We start from the raw sequence: 20,219 nt of genomic DNA, 5'->3' as shown, positions 1-20,219 counted from the left end.
CCTCCTCTCTACCTTCTCCTCCTCCACCCCCTCCACCTCTCCTTCCCCTCTGCTCCCCCTCCCCCTCCCCCTCCTCCCCTCCCCCTCCTCCACCTGGGGGCTCTTCACCAATGTCACTCAGGCAGCTGGAGTTGCAGCACGGGTTAGCGCATCCGCATCCCCACCCCTGGTAAGGAAGAGTACTGGTAACTAGAGATTACATGAACGAGCTAAACCTGTTCTTGTGCCCCCCCGATTGCTGATAGGATACAATCAATGCCATCGAGGGCCTCACAGAATATTCACTCCTGATTAAACAACTGCACTTGAACATGGATGTCAAGATTTCTTATAAGCATAAAGGCGACCTCTACCATTATAAGATGACAGAGAAGAATTTCCTGGGGAGGCCAATAGAGGTAAATGAAGGGCTTTTCACAGTATTTTGTAATTGGGTGCGACCTTTGAAATCACGTGTTCCACTCTTATTTCACAAATGTATCACTTTCCTACTTAAAAGCGTACTGCGCACCTGCTACGCCCTGGGCACTGGGGGGTCCAAAGCAAAGTATTTGAAGAAACTGTGTGCTCGGGAGGCAGTTGTTTTTAACAGACAGTGAAGAACGAGGGCCTTGACAGGGATGTGGAAGGACAGAGCAGGGCCTCCTGGCCCAAGGGGAGAGGTAGGAACCTGTCCAACACGTCCAGGTGTGCAAGTTAATTTGGGAGGAATCAGACTGACGTAGGCAGGTGAGGAAAAGGGAAGAACGTTCCAGACGCACCAGTACACATAAGGGTGCAGAGGTAGAGGAAGAGAGAAAACGCACTTGGGCGGACGCTGGACCGCTGAGCCACAGAGAGAGGCAGAGACCCGTGGGGGGAGCCTGAGGAGGGACTCGAACCCGGGACCCCGGGGTCACGCCCTGGGCCGCAGGCAGCCGCTCAGCCGCTGAGCCCCCCGGGGTGTCCCTGGAATTTTTTTTTTTTTTTTTTTTTTTTTTTTTTTTTTAGTGAAAACCTTGATGGCCTACAAAATTTCCCAAAGACAAGAACATGTTGGAAAAACTAGTTTATGTATCAGTAAGGGGAGCTGCCAGTAAACGGTTGCTAAGATACATTTTTCTAATTGCCACATTTTAGATGCTTTTAAATCATATTTAAATATACAAATAACTGGAATAGTTTTTAACTGCCTATATCCTCCACGAGTCCATGTTTAGGAAAAGTAAATACGCATGACAGATAAAATTTAATGAAAAAAAAAACCCTAGTGGCTCATAGGAAAAAAAAAAAAAAAAGACAGGTATGACATATGGGTAGAGCTATGGACATCTTCCAACACTTAAAAATACAGACACTTCAAATAAAAATCTGCTTCCAGATGCTCTTGAAAAACCAAATGACCTGGCCACGAGGTGCTGGCAGCGGCAGGCCCTCTTCCGTGTGCTCGGGGCCTGCCGGCCACGTGGCCTGTGTGTGCACTTGGTCGTGCTTTGCACCCAGGCCTTGGCAGGTGCACGTGCTCGTGGCGCCCGGGTTGGCACCGCGTCCCCTTTGTCGGGAGGTTCAGCGGGAGGCAGCGGGGCCTGCGGGGTGCGGCGGGCGGCTGGGGCGCGCTGGCCTCAGCTCTCTGCAGGGTAATGCCGCCAGGGCGCCCTCGCCGTTTTTTTTTTTAATCGTCACCATTTTTTTTTTAATTTAAATTCAATTTGCCACCGTATAGTCTGACACCCAGTGCTCCTCTCATCGTGCGGCCTCCCAGTGCTGTCACCCAGCTACCCGCCCCTTGCTATGCTTAAGTAATTGAACCCCCAGCCCATGGTACCATGGGTGTATGAGACCCCGGCGACACGTACCTGGCTCTGAATTCTCCACGCCAGCGGGTCCTGAAATACGACACACAAGAAAGGTTTGGGGACAAGCAAGTGTGGGAACCTGCCACTGACGTGAGGCCAGACGGCTGTTCCGTGGGGGACAGCCCATGCTCGACAGGCACGTGAGCCAGTGTGGGGACTGGGGAGGAGGGCAGAGGGCCCGGGCCGGGTGCCACGTGCACTTCCCCACCTCGCTCGCCGCCTACCTCCACGGGACCCACTCCTCAAGCAGCCGCCTGGTGCGCTGCCTTTGCGGTGGGCGCTGCTGTGTTCCAGCAGGGCACTAGGGAAGTTGGCCTTTTTACGTACATTCACTAAAATTGAGAGGAAGGGCTGATGGCACATGATCCGTATGTGGGGCACATAAATCCCGTTTGCACTGGTGTGCTACGCGGGGAAGGACGGCCGCGCACTTGGAGGAGCCGGGAGCCAGCCCTTGGGCCCCTTGCTCAGTGGTCCGTCCCTTGCTGTCCACAAACCAGGAGGCCCTCGGACGACGGGGCGCCCCGGAGAGGAGTTTGAGGATGAGAGAAGAGCATCAGCTCCCAAGGGTTCGGCAGGCCTGGGTGGGGTGCTGGGGTGTGGGGTGCGGGTGGGTTGCCGAGGGTTTTGGTAAACAGGCCAGCGCGAAGTGCAGGAGACACGGCACCGAGAGGCCGTGAAAGGAGTTTCCTCTGTTGGCAAAAGGAGGCGAAGGTCCAGCTCTGTCGTAGCCGTACATCCGGGGGGAGGTGACCAGAGGCGGCTCCCGAGAGCTGGCTTTGCTGGCCGGCCCGGGGGAGCCCAGACGCCGTCCTCGCGTGCAGGGGGGAGGCGGAATTCCCGGGCTTCCGGCGTCTGTGTGCACAGGCTTCCCACTCTGACCCGTTGGATCCCAGAGAGGAAGCTGGCCTGGCGTTGTTCCGGCTCCTTCCTATCGAACAAGACAAGAAAGCACGGCTTCTCGTCCCCTGTCCAGGTGCCTCTCAATGATGACCTCGTGGTCAGTACTGGGTTCAGCAACGGCCTGGCCACGGTGCACGTAAGTATTTCACAGGGAGCCGACCTCAGGGATGCCCGCTTGCACGCAGCGACGGAAAGGCAGGGACTGGGCCACAGAGTCGGGGAAAGCGGGGCTTGGGTGACCTCGACCAGCGTAGGATTCGTTCATCTAAGTCTCTTTCGCTCTCGGGAGCTGTCCCCACAACCGCCTTCTGCAAATGGTCCGCCTTTTGCAGAGCCACCCTCTGGCTCCCGACGTGTATGTGCGCATGATGCGAGTGTGCGGACACAACACACGTACCATGTTTTCTATGGTTGGTAACAGAGGCGCGCCCCGTTTATCCCGCATCATTGCGGATGGACGTGTGTACGCAAGGGCTCAGGCTGCCCTCACTGTAGCCGTAGACTGCACGCGCGTACGTAGACAGCTTAGAAAAGCTCGTGACTGCCAAATGGCTAAAGTAAGACAGATTCCATACTGTAAGCATAAATTAGCATTCTATCGATGATTCCAATGATGCTCGTATCTTGAGCACATTTATCCCTTCAAAGACTTTGTAAGATGGCAGCTTGGGTTGGTGGGGACATGGACGGTCCACCTCTCTGTCGCTTCTAGGTACTCTCGACACACGTCCTCCCACAGCGCCCTTGCCCTTCCATGCACACCTGTGACGTGCTGTTTACCACAGTGGTGCGGGGCCCGGGTGAAAACCATGCATCCTAGCCTTGTAACATTTTTTTTAAATTTTTATTTATTTATGATAGTCACACAGAGAGAGAGAGAGACGCAGAGACATAGGCAGAGGGAGAAGCAGGCTCCATGCACCGGGAGCCCGACGTGGGATTCGATCCCGGGTCTCCAAGATCGCGCCCTGGGCCAAAGGCAGGCGCTAAACTGCTGCGCCACCCAGGGATCCCCCTAGCCTTGTAATATTATGCGTAAAATCAGAGTGCTTGGGTTCAAGGGTCAGAGGCCTAGGAGCCTTCCTGAACAGTCGGGTGCTCGGATTTGATTGCGTGGGATTTGGGAAGATTCTGGCTGGAAAGATGTTGCTTATTTCCCCTCCGGGGGCTTCTCAGCTGTGCTACAAACTGTGGGGTCTGCTGACAGTCCCAGCTACCGCAAAATGAGTCTTTACTGCACCCCATTTGCACTGGATTGTAGACACGATACCTCAGGCACACCATCTGCAGCAAAAGTGCTGCCAGTGTGCCTTCCCCGCCGTCCTACTCTAAATAAAATGCTCTTGTTCACTCGTCCCCATGTAGGTGACAACCGTGGTTCAAAAAACCAGTACCTCTGAGGAAGTTTGCAGCTTTGATTTGAAAATTGACACCCAAGACATAGAAGGTAAAGCAGCGTGGTTTGCACTGTAATCTTGTGCCCCGTTCTCCCCCTGCCCGAGGCCGTCCCTGGGCGGCTCAGCGGTTTGGCACCTGCCTTGGGCCCAGGGCGTGATCCTGGGATCCCGGGATTGAGTCCCACGTCGGACTCCCTGCATGGAGCCTGCTTCTCCCTCTGCCTGGGTCTCTGCCTCGCTCTCTCTCAGGAATAAATAAATAAATAAATAAAATATTAAAAAAAATAAGATCACTGGAAGTGCCAACTTCCAAATCATAGATCATTTTTAAGTGTGTTCAGAGACCATTTCATCAATTATTCCCTTCCGACAGGTACAAAACAGCTCAGAGTGGCTTACTGTCACTTTTGTTTGCTTGTTTGTCCTTGTGTGTGTTAGCATCCAGCTTCCGAGGCTACAGCGACTCGGATTACAAGCGCATCATAGCATGTGCCAGGTGAGCCTGTTTCCACCAAGGGGAGCGCGGACTTCGAGGTCTGACTTGTGCCGTTGTATTCTCTCTTTGTATCTTTTTGAATCTTATGAAGCCTGTAAGATGCAAAATCGTGCACTTTTTAACATGCAGGACATAACGGATATTCTTAGCTACTTCCCGTACAGGACAGCTATGTTTTTGCTCATGGTTTTCCCTTCCACTTTCGGCCTTCTTCAAACACTGTAATATTATTATTTTTTTCTAACTCCCAGAAAGGTAGAGAGGAGATAGAAGTATTAGGAAAAGAAAAAGCAAAAGATTTTCTTATAAGCTGCTCCTAGTCTCCTACTTAGAAAAATCACACTCCGCCAGAAAAATCCCCGGCCGTTATCAGCCAGTGGTTCCCAACTCGGGCGGCACGTGGAGGTCAGCGGGAGAGCGCTCAGAACTACCCAGAGCTCTGGCCTCGCCCCTGGAGGTTATCCTGGCGGGAGCCAGCGGGGAGAACCACCGATGCTGACCCTCTGCTGACGAACCCAGGCACCTACATTGGTCTAACAGGCTCCTATTGCTGCCAGCTAACAATTTGCCAGACGCTTAATGGTGAAAAAACCCAAACTTATTCTCTTCTAATTCTGGAGGCCAGAAGTCCTAAAAATCAATAGGCTGCGTTCCTCCTAGAGGCTGTAGGGGAGGAGAGTCCACTTCCTTGCCTTTTCCAGACGGAAAATAACTGATCCCCCAGTTCAAGCGGAGCTTTTTCCCTCTGTTATCATTAAAAACCAAAAACCCACCAGCTGTCCCATTTTTACCCCCCTCTGCCTTTTTCCTTAGCTCCCTCCTAGACAGACGATAGTCTTTAAAACAGTGTTTGAAAGATAAAGTATCCATTGTGGCAAACTTAGAAAATATAGAAAAGCATGGAAAGGAAAAGAGATCGTCACTTATATTCTCGCCATCCGGAGAAAGTAGCCGTGAACATTTTCGGGTATTTCCTTCCAGCCTTTTCCTGAACATGCTTATTGAGTCTCTTTCCAACATAGAACAAATTTTCTCTTTTGAATAGGCTCCACTAGAAAGGGAACAGGAATGAGAATCAATAGATTTACACAGCTCTGGAGAGTGAACTAGTGGTGTGAGCTTGAACCAGTACCTAACCATCGTCCTCAGTTTCCTCAACTAGTTCATTAAAAGGACTGAATGACTTCTACGGTTTTTTCCAGCTCCGTTATTTAAAGTATCAGTCAGGGGGCCCCTGGGCGGCTCAGTCAGTTAAGCATCCGACTCTTGGTTTCGGCTCAGGTCCTGTTCTCAGGGTCATGAGATCAAGCCCCACATCAAGCTCTGTACTCGGTGTGGAGTCGGCTTGGGGTTCTCTCTCTCCTCCTCCCTCTGCTCCCCCACTCATGCTCTCTCTCTCTCTCTCTCTCAAATAAATAAATCTTAAGGGACGCCTGGGTGGCTCAGAGGTTAAGCGCGTCTGCCTTCAGCTCAGAGCGTGATCCTGGGGTCCCGGGATTGAGTCCTGCATCAGGCGCTCTGCGTGGAGCCTGCTTCTCCCTCTGCCTGGGTCTCTGCCTCTCTCTCTCTCTCTCTCTCATGAATAAATAAAATATTTTAAAAAATAAAAAATCAATCTTAAAAAAAATAAAGTATTGGTCAAGTGAACCAAGAGATGGACTAGATGACCCAAAGATCTCTTGCAACTCTAAAATATAGGGATTGCAATGCATGGGTTATAGAGAAGCAGGTAAGTGGAGGCCTGAATAAAAATTAAAGCCTACTAAGAAATAAGGCCTTGTCTTAAACAATCCTGTCCACTTATTTTCCTTTTCATTATCTTGTTTTATGAAGTGCTTTGGATTTTTCTGTATGTAAATTTCTTGTTCATTTTTTTCACTCATTTCTGATCTGGGATTTCCTTGTCCACTTATTTACTCCATTTCCTAATCTCTGATTTATTCCAGCTACAAGCCCAGCAAAGAAGAATCATCATCTGGGTCCTCCCACGCCGTGATGGACATCTCCCTGCCTACCGGAGTCAGCGCAAACATAGAAGACCTACGAGCTGTAAGTGTTCTCTTACATATTGTTCTGGATGCTGGGTTTTCTTTACTGCATTCTCGTACAGATAAAGCTATTTCCTTTTCATTTTAACATATCACTTTCATAGAATCACCTAGAATATTCTTTCCAAACCAACAATCGACCTTGGTTTTGATTTTTCAAAGTAAAGTGGGGGCGCATCCTGGCCCAGTCTGAACAAAACGTGAGCGCGTATGACTACATGTCCAGACTTTTTCAAGGGGGGGAGCTGCTCTTCGACTTTTTGAATATTGGATTACACCCCATGTCTAACACCCCCGATATCGGGTGAACGCATTTAAACAAAAAAGATCAACCTTAAAAAAAAATAATGAAATTAAATGCGAGCTTTCCTGTCCTCGCTCAGCTTGTGGAAGGAGTGGATCAGCTGCTCACTGACTACCAGATCAAAGACGGGCATGTTATCCTGCAGCTCGATTCCGTAAGTGCCACCTCCTACCCGCGCCCGTTTCCCATCACTACCCGGAACTTACGGGCTTAAGGCGCTGAGTCTCTTCTCTCCCATAATTTCCTCAAACCCTGAATCTACTCAACAGATTCCTTCAGATGAGTTCCTTTGTGTTCGATTCCGGATATTTGAGCTTTTTCAAGTTGGGTTTCTGAGTCCTGCCACATTCACGGTGTACGAATACCACAGGCCAGGTAATCCCTCCGACTCTCTTCAGGGGCCTTCCTCACAGCAGTCATTGCATCGCTCCTTTCGGGAGAAGCTAACTTACCTCCCCCATGTCTTCAGCCCCCCAGAATCAACCACTCCACCTTTGGTCTCATCATATTTTGCAGAGAGCTCCGTTATAGCCGTTGTCACGTTGCGTTGTAGCTATTTGTTGTCATGTTGTTCTCACCAAACCCAGACACAACGTTTTCATCCTTGTGCCCCTTCAGATCCAACACAGTGTTTGGTGCATAACGTGCATCGATAACTGTTGAATGAATGAATGACCCCCACATTGGATCACTCGGTCTTTTCTGAGAACACTACATGATCAGAGAGCTCTTTGGTCTGCAAGACAGACAGCTCCACTTTAGACAGTTCTACTTGTTAAAAAAGATTCTCGAAATGAACCAAACTCTCACACCCATTCATTCTAGTTTTATCTTCTGAAATCACACGGAACATACCTGGCCCCTCCTGCACTGTTCTCTCCAGCCTGAACGATTACAGGCCTCTCTGTAGACGCTCATGTAACACAACCTGTCTCCTCTCATTCGCCGAAGCATCAAATATCTTGATTCTAAGAAATAAATATCGAACAGTAAAATTTCAAGCACAGAAGGGGAAATCACTCTGAGGGAGGGTCGAGGGGCCCACACCAGAAGAGACGAGTCACGATTTAACCTCCCTGCACCTAAGTCACAAAAAGAAGGGTTTGGAATAACTGACCTCCGAGGCGCCCTGGGAGAGACCCACTGAGCCATAAATGTGCTGTGTGCTAATCACGGCCCCGCTCCTAACGACGCTTTCATTGCCGCAGATAAACAGTGCACCATGTTCTATAGCCCATCCGGTTCCAAACTGCAGAAAGTCTGTGAAGGAGTAACGTGCAAATGCGTAGAAGGTAAAGTGCACATAACACGTTCAGGCCGCCTGCTTGTGCAAAGAGGCCGCTCGTCATCCGGGGCTAATGGGCCCACCGTCACGTCTCGGGAGCAGAGGCCTCCGCTGATTCCTTGGATGCTGTAGAGCTGCTCCTCAGCAGTGTCTGAACACCCCGCTAGTCCCTACTGCCCACAGGCAGAGAAGCGCCAGCTAGACGAGTGTTGGACGGCCGAGGGCTAGCAGCGTGTGGAGCTGTCACGTTTCCCCGGGTCTGTTTAATGTGACAGGCCCAGGCCCCCGGTCTGAGAGAACAGACGCTCAGGACGGAGCCACTAGCTCCTTTCTTTGTCCTTTTCTCTTTATTGTTCAATTCCCTTCAGTTGTCTATAAATCCAAGGCCGTCTCCTTGGTCAAGGAAGAGACCCAGAACTCAACAATGATCAACAACTGACTCCCTGAGGGTCTGGGTTGGTTCGGGGTTTACTTTGTTTTTCAAACACCATCGCATTTTCATGTTTCTCAGGTACTGATTGTACCAAGTTATAGCCAAGAATAAGTCCAGTTATCATTGTGGTTCCTTTAAGGGACTTTCAGTCATACCCAAAAATGGGAATTTTTCTTCCTTTCTTAATGGAAGCACATGAATATGGGGTGACTACCCATTCTAAGCCTCTTGTTTTTGTTTGTTTTGTTGCTTTACATAACGATTCACCTCATGGAAGAGGGAAAAATGGACAGGTCTTGGCACCTGGCATGTGTTAGGTCCTACTGGGTTGTCAGGGTTTCTGCACACTGTGTTTGCTGCCAAAGGGAGTGTCTGCCTCTTTATGTTAATCTAACTTTTACCATTTTTCACAAAATCCAGCTGACTGCGGACAAATGCAGGCAGAATTGGATCTGACAATCTCTGCAGATGCGAGGAAAGAAACCGCCTGTAAACCAGATATTGCCTACGGTGAGTTCAAAATTTCTATGTAGAGTTTTATTGAACATGAAATTTTATGAATGCGCGATCAGAGAGATCAACAACTTTCCACAGTGAATTTGGATCCTACGTTCCATGTGTTCCCTTGAAAGAAAACACCGTGGATTTTCAGCATTAACCTGCAAGATTACCTGTCCTGCAGCAAAGAAATGTGACTTTCATTTGAAATGACAGGAGTGATGCACGCATGTAGCCAAGACACTTTACTCCAATAGATCCCATCAAATTAAACATGTCAAGTTAAAATATATCCAAAGAGAACTTCTGAATCACTTCTCGGCCTTCTGGCTAAGATCAAGGGTAGTATCTGTTCTTGTCAGTTTAACATCTGATACATCCTCTGTCCGAGGAGAATATATTAAATGGATTTTTGGGATTAGAAGATAGAGTAGGAGTGTGGGCCGTCCACTCCACGCATTGACCTGGTATTGCGGGACTTCCAGGAACGGTGCCCCCACTCCGGGGCGGGGAATAAAGGTCATGTAAGAGTAAAAAAAAAAAAAAAAATATGAGAGAGAGAGAGAACTTTTGAGAGGCCACAAAGGTGTAAGATTTCATTCAAGCAGAGGCAGAGACAAAGGTGGTTTAGGGGCTTAGAATTTTTTTTGAAAAAAAAATTTTTTTTCCAAACTCCTTTCAAAGACAAGGTAAAAATATCAACAGTAAATCATTCTAGGGGGATCCCTGGGTGGCTCAGCGGTTTGGCGCCTGCCTTTGGCCCAGGGCGCGATCCTGGAGTCCCGGGATCGAGTCCCGGGATCGAGTCCTGCGTCAGGCTCCCGGCATGGAGCCTGCTTCTTCCTCCTCCTGTCTCTGCCTCTCTCTCTCTCTCTGTATCTATCTCAAATAAATAAATAAATAAATAAATCTTTAAAAAAATAAATAAATCATTTTAAACATATGCAAAATCGCCATCTTCCTCTTCAAAAGGAATATCTTCTGGTTGTTCAGAGCTAAGCCAAACGCCCAAGTGTGGTTGTAGTCCTCCTAAGTTCAGAGGATTCATTCCTTTGTCTTCTGTCCACGGTTTCTAATGTTTATTTCTGGCTTTATTTTTTTTTCCTTTTTTCTTTTTTTTTTTTTTTTGTAGAGAGGAAGAGAGCGTATTGTACACTATCTCAAACCTTTTAGTGTGTATTGAAAGTAGGGTATTATTTATAAAAGAAAGAGAAGTACCGTGAATTCAGCGCTGTGTGTCTACTGATTGTTTTCATATATGGTTTCTCACTGGGGTCCCACAAGACCTCTTTGAGGTAACAGAGAATCATCTATAGTTTGCCACTGAAGAAACTGAGGCTCGAGTAGATTAAATAATCTGTTCAAAGTCATGCAGGAAATAAGTAGTAAAACTAAGACTCATCTTGGTCTCCAGCATTACTTCCATTGCATTACACTGAACTCTCTTACTGGAAATACAGCCCTCAGAATGAACTGGGTACGGCTTATTGTGTTTCCATAGACTTCATCTTGATATTTTAAAAAGGTTTTACTTAATTTTTTTTTGTTTTGTTTTACTTAATTATTTGAGAGAGAGAGTGAGAAAGAGAGAGCACGTGAGCAAGGGAGGGGAGGGCAGAGGCAGAGGCAGAGGGAGAAGCAGACGCCCCGCTAAGCAGCAGCCCCACCTGGGACCGGGTCCCAGGACCCCGGGAGCTGACCTGAGTTGAAGGCAGACACTTACCCGACTGAGCCGCCCAGGTGCCCCCTGATTTTCTTTAAAGAGGCTAAAAAGCTGCCTAACTCAGCCAAGACCCACTGCGGTTTTTAAGATACATTGAGAATTGAATACTATGATGCTTTAATAAAAATTTCACTAAATTATTTATCTCCTCCATTTTAGAACTATTTTTAACTCTTAAATATCAGAAAAGTACTTTAACAGACAACCAATGCCATCTGGATTTAGTTTACTACTTTCAAGAAAAGACTTGTCTGTGTTTTTTTGAAGTCCAGGGGTTGGTATTGGAATAATAAATAGAAATGAAAGAAAATAGTTCCCTCCCTCCTCTTAGGCGCATAGTAGGCATTACCCATACCCACCACGGAGACTTATAAATCTGATATTCAGGACATTTTAAAATCTGTTTTAACTACTAATTCATTTGGCCTTTGGTTCCGGCACAGAGAACTCGTTCATTCCTCTTGCTAGCTAGGATCTCAAAAATGGGCGAATCTCTGAGGCCATTCACTCCAACCCCATCAAAAGCAAAAATGAGAGGAACTTTTCTTAGACTACACGGAAGGCATAGGTCCCTTCAAGGTGCTCAGTCCAAAACTGCGATCTAATACCGTGGATTAAAAATCGATGCCTGGATGAAAACAGGATAGAGAACGTCTCACGTCAGCTGCCAGTCCAAGCAAAGATGAGTCAGATCACGGAATCCTATCAAAATCCAAAGATCGAAGCCCTGGGGGGTATCCGGGGAGTCAAGGCGAGGGAACCCGAGGCCCACGGGCAGGCAGGACTGATGGATAAGGGCCCCCCCGTGGGCACGTTCCCCGTGGGCATGGCCGCTAACCCTAAAGGGCTCTAATCTGAGCCTCCCGTCGGACGAGGCGTGTTTTGTCTGTCTGTCTAGCAGGCTTCGGTCCTTTAGTTTGATGCTGCTCTTCCCCTAGTCAGCCCGTCCTGTGACCGTGGCCGGGGCTGATCACTGAGTGGAATGAATCATTAGTCACGATCAGTAGAAGCAGATGGGGGTACTCAGGAGGTGCGAGAAGAGTCACCTCGGGGGCCCGTAAGCGCGCGTGCTGGGTTTCATTTCTCATTTGTTCGATAAACTCCGGTTTCACTGGACGTGGCGGCAGTGATGTTAAGCTTGCATCCCTGTGTTGTTTCTTCCACCAGCTTATAAAGTCCATATCACATCCATCACTAAGGAAAATGTCTTCATTAAGTACACTGCGACCCTCCTGGATGTCTACAAAGCTGGTAAGCATTCATTCGTTCACTCATTCATTCATTCATTCCCTCAACAAATATTTAGTACTTACCAGCTACCGTTATGTGAGACATTATATTGATAGACTAGGCATTACATTAGACACAGACAACACAGCTTGGACAACGCGGCCAGAGCCCTCGCCTTCATAACATCAATATTCTGGGGCAGCCCGGGGGGCCCAGCGGTTTAGCGCCGCCTGCAGCCCCGAGCGTGATCCTGGAGACCTGGGATCAGTCCCGCACTGGGGTCCCCGCAGGGAGCCTGCTTCTCCCTCTGCCTGGGTCTCTGCCTCTCTCTGTGTCTCTCATGAATAAATAAGTAAAATCTTTAAAAAAATAAAATAAAAAATCAATAGGCAGAGTGTTCAAGGAGACACATTCAAACAAAAAAAGAATAGGAACAAAGTAAACCTTTATCAACTGTAACAGATAGACATCTAAGACACGTCATTCACTCATGTGAGAAACTCCTTCAGTGCGATACCAGCGTCCTTTAGGGGTGGCATCAGGAGTTAGCCATTTTCTTTTTTTTAGATTTTATTGGTTCATGAGAGACACACAGAGAGAGAGAGAGGCAGAGACATAGGCGGAGGGAGAAGCAGGCTCCCTGTGGGGACTCGATCCCGGGACCCGGGGTGACGGCCTGGGCCGAAGGCAGCCGCTCCACCGCGGGGCCCCCCGGGGGTCCCCGGAGTTAGCCGTTTTTAAAGGGATGGGGTGGAGAGGAAACCAAACATGCAAAGGCCCCGAGACAGCAGGTGACCTGGCACCATCAGGAGCTGAAGGAGCCCCTGGGTGACGGAGACCGGGAGACACTGGTGTGAGATGAAGCTGAGACATGGGCAGAAGCTGGGCCCCCCCAGGGGTCTATAAGGCATGGCAAGAAATTCGGATTTTATTCTAGAAGTCCAAGGGGAAGCTATTTAATACAAGGTTTGAGGCAGGCAAGTGACATGATCTGTTTATGGTTTTGAAAGACCATCCTGGCTTCCCCGTGGGAGGGATCAGAGTAGAAGCGGGGAAACCAGGTCGGAGCATCTGTGAAGCGCAGAGCGGCGGGTTGGACGCCAGGTGAGGGTCAATGAGGCTTTTAATAACCAATACAATGAAATGAATTCATGTGGAAAATAACATATAAAACACTGTAAACTATGTTCCTTTTTATTCTCTAATTAAACTAAGCTGTAAGTATTTCACAACTACTTGTCAAATTATATAAATGGTCACACAAAGGATTCCTTAAAGCATTCTAAGGATTCCAAATAAGTTTTCTTATTTTTGAAAATTGTCGGTTCTTATTTTGTCTGACTCAGCACAGGACTGCCCCGTCTGAGCTTTGATTTGACAGTGAGGAACCGCATCAAACTTTTCCAATTACATCTTTATTCAATTGATAGTCTTTACACGACGTAGAATCTCAATAAGCAATTTCTCCTAACAGCAATAATATTGTTCGTGGTCCCCAAGTCTCTCTCAGCTTCTGCTAAATTGGTAGTAATTACATTCAAAATGTTTCTAGTCCTTCGGACCCTGTCTGACATTTTTAATGTATTATTATCGTCATCATCATCATAATTATTATCATATTATTTATTATTATCAGCGAATAATAATTAACAGATAATGTAGCTCTATTACCAGCTAAATCATGACAACAATCTACTGAATTTTTGAAATTTGAGGATTTATTGAATATTTCGCTTTCCTGACTTTCTTAATTTTTATTCCCCTTCAACCCTGAGAGTTTTACAAACACCTTAGATGCAGTTTTAGGATTCACAAATTTTTTTTAAGAACTTAGAAGTTCATCGTATTTTTTTTTACTTTTGTCACTAAAACAAAAACATTTTCGTATAACTAGCTTTTCCCTTAAATTGATTTTATTTGGTTTTACACCAAATTTATAATCATGCTTGATTTTATAACAGCTCTTGCTCCAATTTCATAGTTTCCTTTTTTTTATACAATTCCACTATTCTTTCTCTAATCTCTGAGCTTATTAAAGCTGAAATATATTTTCTTGAACATCTGAAGATGGTATTGACATAACTGCTAGACTATCATGAGCAAATCACCAACACATATCGATCCACTTTCCAAATATTTCCTCCTATCCCACAGCATCTATCAAAGTGAGCCAATCGGGCTTGGTAGGATTTCCAAACTGCCTTTGTGATGCTAGCACTACCAGCTGCCTGTCAAAATCCCAATATTTTTCCAGTTTTCATTATTGCAATTTTTAAAGCTTTTCCTATTATGACTTACTTTGGCCTAGTGTCCTATTAGGTATGTCGTAGGAGACACTAAATTTATGAAGATAATATGTAAGGTGAGTTTTTGCTTGGCTCGCATCTATGTAGTGTCTAGAGACACTTGGTACTTGCTTGGTGGGTAATTCAGTTGATGCCAAATGGAACAGCTGGGAATTTCAGAATTTTTGCTGAAGCCTAGCTCTCCTCTAACATTCTATTTGCACCAATAAGGTGTTCACATAAATATTCCTCATTGACTCCTTTTCTCTCAAACAGTTTGATATGTTGCTCTGTTGTTGCTTCCAGTACCTTGCAATCAATAAAACCCAATAAGTTATCGTCAAAGTTTCCATTTTTAAATTTTATGTGACTTTTATCACTTTTTATATTAAGTAGTCAATTTCTCAAGAACGATTGAAATTTTGTCACCTTATTTATATTTTCCAAAAAGTTGTGTTCTCATTTCAGTAGATAGAAATTTTGCAGTCCGTAGGACCGCAAGTCTACATTGTACCTTTATGTTTATACTGATTTTCTTCTCCTTTGAAATTCTTTCGAGGGTTTCAAGTACGAAAATGCTTGAGCATTTTTAGCCATAGACTAAAGTTAGCTTCTAATAAATGCTTTCCAAATCTATTTGCTTGATCAATACTCTGATAAAAAAGAATGCTTTTCTGGTTTTTATTATTTCAAATGTTTCACTGTATGAAATCGATTTGTGATATTATTCTATTTTTTTCTCATTGATGATCACATTTTTTTTTAATCTGAACCATGATTGTCGCTCTGATGAAAACAGGTGGTTAGCACTCTGATCTTCTCACAGGGCGGGAAGCACCGTTTGCAACCAGCTTTTACATTCTAAGGGAGAATAAGCCATTCCTATTTTTACTGAAATAATCAAGTGCTCTTCATTCTGGAAATACAAATTATTTGTCTGATGTTGTACCAATTCTTGCATAGTATCAGAAGACACTCCAGGTTGTTCTGGAATATTGCACAGTATCAGATGAGTTCTAAGCTGTAGTTTTTTTTTTTTTTTTTTTATCAGTATCATTTCTTCTTTGTCCTCCTGTCTGTCTGGAAGATTCATACTTACGACGTTTAAAAGAAAATGTTAAGAGATTTTTGCATACTTTATTATCTCTTCATTCTGGGTGTTCATTTTTTAATATATATAAATTTTAAATTTACGTAAATATCAGAACACCACCTATTTACCACTTACCCAAGAATTGCTGCACACGAACAACAAGCCAAACTAAAAACTAAACTATCCAGAGCAGAGGGCAACCATGCAGTTCAAGAATAATGATGAGCAAAAAATAAAAATTAAAAAAGTTAATTAAAAAAAAAAGAATAATGATGAGCTGATGTTTCCCCTAAAACACAGGGGGCTCAGAGTAAAGATGTAAATGGGGAAAAGGTCCGTGACCGTAGAAGCTGAGGTTAGTTACCTAGTCCCTCTTCTGAGTAGGCTGCAGATTTCCACAGCAAAAGGCTTTTGAAAATAATAGTAAGGCCCCAGCAGCGACACTGCTACCCTGACGGGGCCGAGCTGGTAAACAGCGCTGGGGATGCAGCTTAGGTCCTGCTGCCTGGGGAAGTCATGTCCTCACGGTCATCAGGGGAGAAACATCGGCTGGAGTGTAGGTGTGCACACTCGAGGTTCACCGTATATGCAGTCACTACTACGTCTAGGTTCCGAAGTTTTTTAGGATTTAATGATTCGGATGACTCTGTCCGAGTTAAACAGCTGACCCCCAGGTCCGAGTCTATAGCAATGGCTCAGGCCCAGGCCCCGCCTCAGGGAGTTCCCAGCCTCGCTGAAGACACAGACGCATAGACGCCAACATTGTGACAGAAATCCAGGTACGGTGGGAGGAAGGGAGAGACAGCGGTTTACCACGAAGAACATCTGGGGTGTTTGCTGGCGACCTGGAGAGGTGCAGATGCACCCGGGTGCAGGGCAGCCCGGCCTCCGGGGAGGGGATGCGTGCCCGGGAAGAGAGCCTGCGTCCCGACTCCTCCCGGGTTCCTCCCCTGGGGGTCCCAGAGTTCCCCTCTTTCAAGTCCTCCAAGTCCTTTCACACACCCTTTGCATCTCTACAAAGCCGGTCATTGCCAGCAACCAAATAACCTTTTCATCTTGTTATGTGACATTTGGGGATTAATGTTCAACCGTAGAGAAGGTCTTGCAATTCCCGGTTCTACGGGAGGAAGAAGTGCTTCCGGCGCGCTTCTCGGGCCTAGGCCCTCCTCACCGTTCACGGCCTTCTGCGGGACTTGTACGGGGTGGGTTTTAGCATCGTCCCCACCTTTCGGATGCGAGGTCTGAGGCTTTGCCCGTCCAGGGCCCCACAGCCAGCAAAGGGCAGCGAGCCTGGTTCCAGATCCCAGAGCCATAACCGTAGGGACGCTGCCCCTCCCCGGCAGCCGCTCGGCATCAGCTTAGACCCCTCGGTCACCAGCCGGACGAACTGGAGTTAAGGCGCTTGTGCTCACGGCGTCGTGACATGCATGTGATCGTCCACTTGTGTGTCTCCCAGGCGAGGCCGCTGCCCAGAAAGACTCTGAAATCACCTTCATTAAAAAGGCCACGTGTGCGAACGCTGAGCTGGAGAAAGGAAGACACTATTTAATTATGGGTAAAGAAGCCCTCCAGATAAAACACAATTTCAGTTTCAAGTAAGTCCTGTTGGAGTCTCTGGTCTTCCCTTCAAAACCAGGCGTCATTTATTCTTAATTACGTGTTTCCGCTGTGTCCTGCTGTCAACCAGCAGCCCACCAGTTAGGAGCCTAAATGCAATGGTGTGAATTCACACTTGATCTAAGGCCCAGAAGCAGTGAAACACGCGAATTTAAGACAACGAACCACTCAAAACGCAGAGGGCGGCTGAGTGCTCACTGATCAATGAACCCTGGGGCCTGGGTCTGACGACGCCTCGAGGGCGCTCATCCGACCCCCCCCAACATCCGCCCCTCAGTAGGGTCTCAGACGACATGTTCTGTTTGTAAGAGAGAAGTGTTTATGCATTTTATTGTCTCTTTTTGAAAAATAGGGCTTGGGAGCCTATTTTTGGGAGCCCCAAGCAGTTTCCTGGGGTTTGAGGGTGTCCTCCCTGGGGGGGCGGTAAGCAGAGCCCGGCTGACCATGTGGCCGTGAGGGGCCTGAGCCACCCCAACAGCCGGGGCTTCCGGGGCCGTGGCCCCCTCTCCCCGCGGCCGCCGCCACGCTGCTCCATTGTCCTTTTTCTCGGCAGGTACATCTACCCCTTGGACTCCTCGACCTGGATTGAGTACTGGCCTACGGCGGACGCCGCGTGCCCAGCCTGCCCGGCGTTCTTGGCCAATTTAGATGAGTTTGCCGAAGACATCTTTCTAAACGGCTGTGAAAACTCCTGAACTAGTTGAGCTACGCACAGTTTTCACCCTGGGCTCCTGCTGCTGAAGGGTCTTCCTTTCCTTCCTTCCTTTCTCCTCTTTTTCCTAAAAACCATTCACGGCTGGTCTTAGTGGGAAAGCTCGCTTTCCTTAGAATTAATGGCACTTGCTTTAACTGGGGGATGATTTTAAGAGCTGTAACTTTCGGAAATAACATGGCCTTGGGGGGCATGGAGACAGAGCCTCCTTCCAAGGTTATCGGACACCAGATGCAATAAAAATCGGAACGGCTCCTAGACCCGCCGCTCAGGAATGCTTGCTGGGGACGCAAGAGTAGCCCCACTGAAGTGTGGTATCTTACCATCACATGGCCTTTGCTTGAAAGAAAACACCAAGGAACACAGAATGGATCATTAAAACGTGACTTTGCTTTCCGTGTGCAGAACCGGGGAGGGGGGGGGGCTGTTATTTCACGCCGGGGCCGCTTCAACCCCCCAGGAGGCGGGACGGGTGGACAGAGCCACAGCGCAGACCCGGGAGGCCTAGCGTCAGTGCCCTCAGCAAACAGACGGTGGGAGGCCCCTGCCCTCCAGTGCCCTCTCCTCACCCTCGTGGGGATCCCCCCCCCGCAGCACCTGGCCATGCCCCCGGGACTTGCTCCGGCCAAGGATCGCTGCCCTGGAAGGCAGGCCGCGGGCAGCAACCTGGAGGAGAGGGACCGAGTGGGAACGGGGAGACTGTGTTCTGGCCCCAACCAGGTCCCCGGGGCCCGCCCGATTTGTAAGGACGTTGATTTTTAAGTGACATTTTGGGGTAGCTCTTTGATCTCGCGAGGGAATCTTCACGCAGGGCCCCACTCAACGTGTCAAGACCCCCCCCCCCCCCCAGGTGCAGGGCTGTCATGGGCCCGCTTTAGCTTTACGGACGGGGACGGGAGGCCGAGAAGGGCGCCGTTGCCCGCTTAGTGCGGCCAAGCCCGAGAGTGGCCCGTCCGGCTCCGGGCACACACGCCCGTCTTGCACACGGTTACGTCGCGCCCGTCGCTCGACAGTGGCCTCAGACCCAGGCGGGTGCAGGCTGGAGCCTCTCGCCGGGTTTACGCAGCTCCGCGGAGACCTCCCCAGGTGACCCACGGAGCAGCCCGGCCGTCAGGGCGACCGACCGAGGACAAGGCCGCACACGGCCGAGGGGAGCGGCTGAGGCGTGCAGGGCCCTGGCAGCAGCGCCGAGGTCTCCGGCTCCCGGGAGTGAGGATCTGTTCCTGCTCCCGTGGAAGCTTCCTCGGCAGGCGCAGCCCGCGGCCCGGACTCTGCCCGGGGGGAGGGGGGGTCCGTGTCCCAATGGACGCTGCTTGCTGTCCAAGCTTGGGGCAGCCTTCGCGGTGGGTCCCCCGTGGCAGGGCTTCCAAACAGCCGCCAGACCCCGCGGCCGCGCCGCCGCCAATCCAGCAGCTTCCCCCCACCCCTCTCCTCCCCGCGGGCCCATCAGCCCTGGTGCTGGCACCCCTGGGGGCCCCGGGGCCAGGCTGCACCGTGCTGTCCCCCACGGCTGGCGCGGCCCGACGGGGAACATCCCCGGGAATGCGCAGCGGAAGGCCCGCGCCCGAGGCTTGACCTTGCCCCGCAGGGACCGTGGCAGGCCCTGTGTCCCCGCGGCCTGGGAACTGGGGGCTGAACGCTCAAGGCCTCTCTGCTACGTGAGGAAGATGTGGCCCCGCAGGCCGGGCTGGGGCGCTGGTGGCCTGGTGGCCTCGGGCAGGATGCGGCCTGGCAGCAGGGAAGGGGACTGACCCTCTGAGGTCCCGCGTGGAGGAGCGGCAGCCTCGTGCTGTCGGCCAGGAAGGGGGTGGCTCGTCATCTCGTGGTTCGGGCAACGTTCTTGTCCTATTTTCTGCTCAAACCTGATGCTGAAAGAGTCGTGTTCCTCATCCTGACCCATGTGTCTGGCGCTGGTGCCGTGTCCCCCCGCGGCGCAGCCTCAATGGCAGCCTGGTCACCTCCGGGCCGCCCAGCAGGCTCATGGGCCCGGCGTGTCGCCCACACGGGGCACAGCCATGCGCCCCGCCAGTACTGCAGAGGTCCCCGTGGACCCGCCCCGGGGCAGCCCTGCCAGACGCTCCCCACGTGCAACTCGGCACCGGCCCCATGGGTGTCTCTGCTCCCACACACCTGGCCTGGGGGAGGGACGGGCGACGGAAGTGAGGGACGAGAGCCCTGCGGGTCCCCTCTGCCGTCAGGCCCGCACCCCAACACGGCCTCACCCCCCGACACGGCTGCCTCCCCACAGGCCCCCCACCACAGGATCCGTGTGCACCCCCACGTGGGCCCTGCGGGGACACTGCCCGCCTCCCCCTGCCTCCGCGTCACCTGTACATACCCACGTCCTCTCCAAGGTGCCA

General features: G+C 49.5%; 1 protein-coding gene and 1 non-coding gene across 2 annotated transcripts in view; both read left to right on the top strand.

Annotated features, from left to right (window-relative positions):
* The window catches only part of C5 (complement C5), a 74,733-nt gene extending 56,616 nt beyond the window's left edge, over window positions 1-18,117 (top strand). The window contains exons 30-41 of the mRNA XM_072842585.1: window positions 246-398; window positions 2,812-2,874; window positions 4,104-4,185; window positions 4,574-4,631; window positions 6,578-6,680; window positions 7,063-7,137; window positions 7,253-7,358; window positions 8,192-8,275; window positions 9,122-9,211; window positions 12,090-12,173; window positions 16,987-17,125; window positions 17,701-18,117. Of these exons, the coding sequence (XP_072698686.1) occupies window positions 246-398; window positions 2,812-2,874; window positions 4,104-4,185; window positions 4,574-4,631; window positions 6,578-6,680; window positions 7,063-7,137; window positions 7,253-7,358; window positions 8,192-8,275; window positions 9,122-9,211; window positions 12,090-12,173; window positions 16,987-17,125; window positions 17,701-17,842 (1,179 nt within the window). The 3' untranslated portion in view covers window positions 17,843-18,117. The remainder of the gene's footprint in view (window positions 1-245; window positions 399-2,811; window positions 2,875-4,103; window positions 4,186-4,573; window positions 4,632-6,577; window positions 6,681-7,062; window positions 7,138-7,252; window positions 7,359-8,191; window positions 8,276-9,121; window positions 9,212-12,089; window positions 12,174-16,986; window positions 17,126-17,700) is intronic.
* LOC140642061 (U2 spliceosomal RNA) lies at window positions 9,510-9,700 on the top strand. The gene has a single exon (XR_012038640.1). It is a non-coding gene; the product is annotated as a U2 spliceosomal RNA (small nuclear RNA).
* Window positions 18,118-20,219: the final 2,102 nt, after the last annotated feature.

Source organism: Canis lupus, chromosome 10 (genome assembly GCF_048164855.1).
Source record: "Canis lupus baileyi chromosome 10, mCanLup2.hap1, whole genome shotgun sequence".
NCBI lineage: Eukaryota > Metazoa > Chordata > Mammalia > Carnivora > Canidae > Canis > Canis lupus.
Note: the sequence above shows the minus strand (reverse complement) of the source record. Positions and strands in the feature narration are given on the sequence as shown.